We start from the raw sequence: 5,087 nt of genomic DNA, 5'->3' as shown, positions 1-5,087 counted from the left end.
GTTTACATTCCAATTATCAGAATTTATACAGAGATAGTTCATCTAATGTCATAAATTTTGAGCAAAATACAGCAAGAAACTGACTTCATACATAAACTGACTTCATTTATCTGCACCTAAAGTAATTCTTGTATTTGGACTTCATACATATTAACAATCACAAACAATTATCCTCTGCCACCCTTCCCTTCTTCAGTAAGATACCCAAGAAACTGACTTAAGTACCCACAAACCTATGGAATTTGAAAAGTAGTGCAAATACAACCTAGAAAACAAAAAATAACATAAATTCACAGAAAGCCCATTGAATTTCAACAAAATTCCCAAGAATTTCACTTAGGTGTTGCGTGGACAAAAGAAGATATGGAAATTAGCAAATTTACGACTTCGTCGGAACTAATTGAATGAGAGTTTGGATTAATTTGGAACTTTTTTCGTTTCATAAACAGCAAAGAATGAAGAATTTGCTCAAAATCACTGACCTTGAGTAATTTGCAGAAGAAAATCAACGAGTATGGAGTTGCGACAATTAGCAGCTTCAATTTACAGAATTTGTCACCTGTAATTTGCAGAATTTGCGTCAAATAACAGCTTGAATTAACCTTGAATATGAAGAATTTGCTCGTAAACCATTAACCTTGAAGATGAAGATCAATTTGCTCACCCCAATTTAGCAAGTTCAAGAACTAACGCTGCAAACTCTGAGAATTAGCGCAAACTCTGAGATTACGGTTGAGAATTAGCGTTCTCACACTCGATCCCAGTATTCCACTACTATTAGGTGGTTAGTGGGTGACCGCCTAATACGCGCGCGGTTAAGAGAGATAACTTAATTATTTTTTCATCAAAAAGTTTGAAAATAGCGGCGGGGTTTAGGTTGACATCATGTGTTAGGCACGTGGTAATAATTCTCAACGCTTTTCTGTGATGAGAAATATTGCAACACAGAAAAGCGTTGAGAAAAAACGCGAATTATTGATTATATCTAACACTTAAGTAAAGCGCTGAGGCAATTGTGTTGAGAAAGTACTCTATTTCTAGTAGTGACGGCTCTAACATGGCATATCTTTTACTGTATGTTGATGATATTATTTTGTGTCCCTCATCTAATTCTCTACGAGATCGTCTGATTAGTACTCTTGAAATAGAATTTCCAATGTCTGATTTGGGTCCTCTTAGCTACTTTTTGGGATTTTTTGTCACTCGTACTCCTTCATATATGCTTCTCTCAAAGCAAAACTATGCACAGAAAATATTGGAGCGTGCAAGCATGAGTTCCTGTAAGCCTGCCGCCACTCCGGTTGATACTAACTCCAAGCTCAGTGCTGATTCAGGACCACCAGTCTCTGATCTTACTTATTACTGTAATTTAGTTGGAGCTTTACGGTATCTTACATTTACTCACCCAGATATTGCTCATGCAATTCAGCAGGTTTGCCTTTTCATGGACGACCCAAGGGGGTCACATTATCATGATGTGAAACGCATCCTGCACTATATTCAGGGTACCATTGATCATGGGTTACACTTATATCCTACTACTCAGTTGTGCTTGATCACTTATACTAATGCAAATTGGGGTGGTGTCCTGACACTCGTCGTTCTAAATCGGGTTATTGTTGTTTTCTTGGGGATAACTTGATTTCCTGGCAATCAAAGCGGCAACCTACTCACTGCAGATCTAGTGCCTAGGCTGAGTATCGAGGTGTCGCTAATGTTGTTGTCGAAGCTTCTTGGTTATGTAATCTTCTTTTGGAGTTACATTATCCTTTTCATCAGGCAATTGTTGTTTATTGCGATAATGTTAGTGCTATTTATCTTTCTCGCAACCCTGTAGAGCACCATCGTACCAAACATGTTGAGATGGACATTCACGTTGTTCGGAAAAATGTTGCTATTGGTTAAGTACGTGTGTTGCATGTTCCTACCAGATATCAGTTTGCTGACATATTCACAAAAGGCCTCCGTTTTTGAAGTTTAAGTCTAGTCTTAGCGTATGTCCTCCTCCCGCTATGACTTCGGGGTGTAATAGAATATAATATATTCGGATAATATTTTGTATTCCCACTTCTAGTATGGATAGATTTCCTAGACTTTCCTAGTCCTGTTAGGATGATAATGTTGTAACCTATATATTCTGATCAATGCAATTCACTCGAGGTCAAGGAGTTTACCCAAACCTAATAACCACAACCCTCAACAAATCTTTATTAATGGTGTGTAGTATACCCGATGGGTGGACAAAAAAAATTTCATCACTATATTATGAGACAGATGGAGTAATAAAATATCAACGACACAATCACACAATCATGAATATACGGTTCCCTAACAAATTGATAAAAAGTAAAATACGCATAATATTTTGAAACATTTTAAAAAGACTATTATATAATGGGCGAATGAAGTAATAAATATCAACTCATAACCGTGAGTGCAGGAGCTCAAATCTTGTCAGTTTCTATAATCAATGCTTTTGGGAGTATAATACTCAACCCTGGCTACAGCCTACAAGGGTTTTAAAATACATCTATTCCAAGCTTGACAAGTGCACCACGGTCTAATTGTAAAACACTAATCATTAGCAATCAGTTTCTATAAGTAGCATTCTGTTTTGGTCTTTAACCCAAACCCAAACCCAAACCCAAACCCACAAATCACAACCTCAAAAGAATTAAGAGCGAACGAAAAAAAATGGCCGCTTACACAATGAAGTCAGATAACATCTTCCTTCGATGTTTGGACATGGAGGGATCGAAGTGTATGAGGTAGACAGTCCATACATATATCCGGTGAAAGGGAAGCATTGGAGCCATCTCGGAATCAGTATAGGTTCTGGCAAACAATATGAAGTGTTGCAAATTGGTAAGAAACAGATCAGGGATGCCGATTTACATACACTCATCAAATATTTATTCAACTCGCGACTAGTTGTTAATCGCGAGGGGCTTTGTTTCCTAGCAACTACTGGGGTCACAGCTGTGCTCTTGGAAGTGGACTACTACAGGTATAGGCAGATTTTTAAATACTTTCTCTTCTCTTTTGTCCTTGATATATATTTTTGCACGATTTTCAACCAGTTTTTTGAATCTTTAATATCTCTTGTTGTTTTTAAGTAAAATTTATAAAAATTTTGGAATTTTTTCCTTGAATAATGCTAAAAAGGGGATTAATTCCCAAAATGTGCTAGAAAATTTTTTATTTCCCTGCGTACCGTCCACGTAGGACGGCACGCGAAATTTTTTTTTTTTTTTGTTTTAACGGAGGTAAACCGCTACTCGGAGTAGCGGTTTACTTCAAACAAAACCGCTACTCCGAGTAGCGGTTCATTCACCTGAACCGCTACTCAGAGTAGCGGTTTTAATGAGTGAACCGCTACTCAGAGTAGCGGTTTTCTCCCTCGGGTAAACCGCTACTCCAGGTAGCGGTTCATTCATTAAAACCGCTACTCTGAGTAGCGGTTTTGTTTGAAGTAAAATCCTCACTGCATTGTTTCCCACATAACTGGCCAACTGCCAGAACGCCAAAAAAATTCCACCAATCCCAAACAACATCCAACCTGCAATTCCAGCAATTCCAAACAATTATCCAACCTCCAATTTTAACATTATCCAACCTGCAATTCCAAACAATTATCCAACCTTCAATTTCAACATTATCCAACCTGCAAATCCAGCACCAAATTCCATTCAACAACACCAAATATAAGCCACACATTGATCACTCATCACCAACTCATACACATTCAAATGTATGTAAAAAAATTTTAGTTACAAGTTAGAGTGAGAAAAAAATGTTAACTAACTACATAAACAATGGAGCCCATCAATGCAAGAATAGCGGGAGATAAAGAACCTGGACTGCATCTCCACTCTTGTCGGCAAAAAGAATGGAGCCCATCAATGCAAGAATGTAAGCCCGGGCAAATCGCTGGACAGTCACCTCATCAGCATCATTCGGCAACAAGAAAAAATGTTGCCGAAGCCATGTCAATCTCAAAGACGAACCCTGGAGAACTTTGGGCTCGTTCTCCGGTGTGTTGGGCCAAATCCCTAACAACTCGAAAACTAATGCAGCCCAGTTACCCTCGCCTCGACCAATAACAGGTGCCCCGTGACTCTAAGTCCAAGGATAACAGCGACATCCTCCAAAGTAATCGTCGCCTCCCCAACAGTCAAATGAAATGTATGGGTCTCCTGCCTCCATCGCTCCACTAATGCCGTCAGAAGTGGTCTATCAATCTCCAAACCTCCCCCTACCAAACGATGTATGCCGAGAAAACCAGCCCGCTCGACATACCGAAGAACCCTCTCGTGAATCTCCCAGTCAAGATAGAGACTGTGATGATGCAACCGACACGATAGTACCGTGTCCGCTACTCCCCTCCAGACATCCTCACTCCGATGCTGGTCCTGGAGGGTGAGAACGCTGCGATCAGTGGGGCCGGGAAAGATGGACTGCGCCATCAGACCTAATAAGAAAAAAAAATATACCGGTTAGTAACAAAATGAGACTATGAAAATAATATAAATTTTTAAATTTAACAAAATATGAAAACATTTACCCAGATGTTCCTTCACCGTTCTTATTAGGACATCTTTGCTTATTGTGTCCTGAAACCTTACAAATGCTACATCTATATTTGCCAGACCTATCAGCTGCATCCATTTCATTTTGTATTCGAGTGGACCGTGGACGTCCAGCTCCACGTTTTAGCCTCTCATCAGCTATAATTCTCGGACCATCATATGGAGAACAATTATGCATATCAGGCACAGGCTTGAAAAAGGACATATAAGTAGATCGATACGAGCTAGTCAGAAATGAAGCGTCCACAAAACCACTATATGACAAGCTCCGGTGACGACATACGCAAGGACATGAGAACACGGCAACTTATATATTTGACTTTCTCACATGTACATGTCTTCTGCATTAAGTTAACCGTGTGTTTCTTTCCACCTTTCCCGCAATACGGTCTCCACGACCAGTAGTGACCTCAAATAGCCCTCGCTCATAATCAAACACAATCACCTCATGAGCACCCGCCTTCTCCATGTTCTTTTCAATGATGTTGTCGCCTTCGG

At 39.6% G+C, this 5,087-nt stretch overlaps 2 protein-coding genes across 2 annotated transcripts; one reads left to right on the top strand and one right to left on the bottom strand.

Moving 5' to 3' along the window:
- The first annotated feature begins 1,057 nt into the window (after positions 1 to 1,057).
- Positions 1,058 to 1,905, top strand: LOC109133716 (uncharacterized mitochondrial protein AtMg00810-like). Its single transcript, XM_019247412.1, has 2 exons — positions 1,058 to 1,432; positions 1,780 to 1,905. The coding sequence occupies exons 1-2, from the start codon at positions 1,058 to 1,060 to the stop codon at positions 1,903 to 1,905; spliced, it is 501 nt and encodes a 166-aa protein (XP_019102957.1).
- Positions 1,906 to 3,481: 1,576 nt separating this feature from the next.
- LOC125498243 (protein MAIN-LIKE 2-like) lies at positions 3,482 to 4,855 on the bottom strand. The gene is made up of 4 exons (XM_057391170.1): positions 4,565 to 4,855; positions 4,086 to 4,471; positions 3,856 to 3,930; positions 3,482 to 3,559 (listed from the first exon to the last, which is right to left on the bottom strand). The coding sequence occupies exons 1-4, from the start codon at positions 4,671 to 4,673 to the stop codon at positions 3,482 to 3,484; spliced, it is 648 nt and encodes a 215-aa protein (XP_057247153.1). The 5' UTR covers positions 4,674 to 4,855.
- Positions 4,856 to 5,087: the final 232 nt, after the last annotated feature.

Source organism: Beta vulgaris, chromosome 1 (assembly GCF_026745355.1).
Source record: "Beta vulgaris subsp. vulgaris cultivar EL10 chromosome 1, EL10.2, whole genome shotgun sequence".
Lineage (NCBI taxonomy): Eukaryota > Viridiplantae > Streptophyta > Magnoliopsida > Caryophyllales > Amaranthaceae > Beta > Beta vulgaris.
The sequence above is the reverse complement of the archived record's forward strand: the minus strand, read 5'-3'. Positions and strand labels throughout refer to the sequence as shown.

Coding starts and splice junctions, on each gene's coding strand:
- LOC125498243 (XM_057391170.1), bottom strand. CDS start 4,673: ATGAAATGGATGCAGCTGATAGGTCTGGCAAATATAGATGTAGCATTT. Junction 4,472..4,564: donor AACGGTGAAGGAACATCTGG/GTAAATGTTTTC, acceptor TTTTCTTATTAG/GTCTGATGGCGCAGTCCATC. Junction 3,931..4,085: donor TGTTATTGGTCGAGGCGAGG/GTAACTGGGCTG, acceptor GTGACTGTCCAG/CGATTTGCCCGGGCTTACAT.
- LOC109133716 (XM_019247412.1), top strand. CDS start 1,058: ATGGCATATCTTTTACTGTATGTTGATGATATTATTTTGTGTCCCTCA. Junction 1,433..1,779: donor TTGCTCATGCAATTCAGCAG/GTTTGCCTTTTC, acceptor CCTTTTCATCAG/GCAATTGTTGTTTATTGCGA.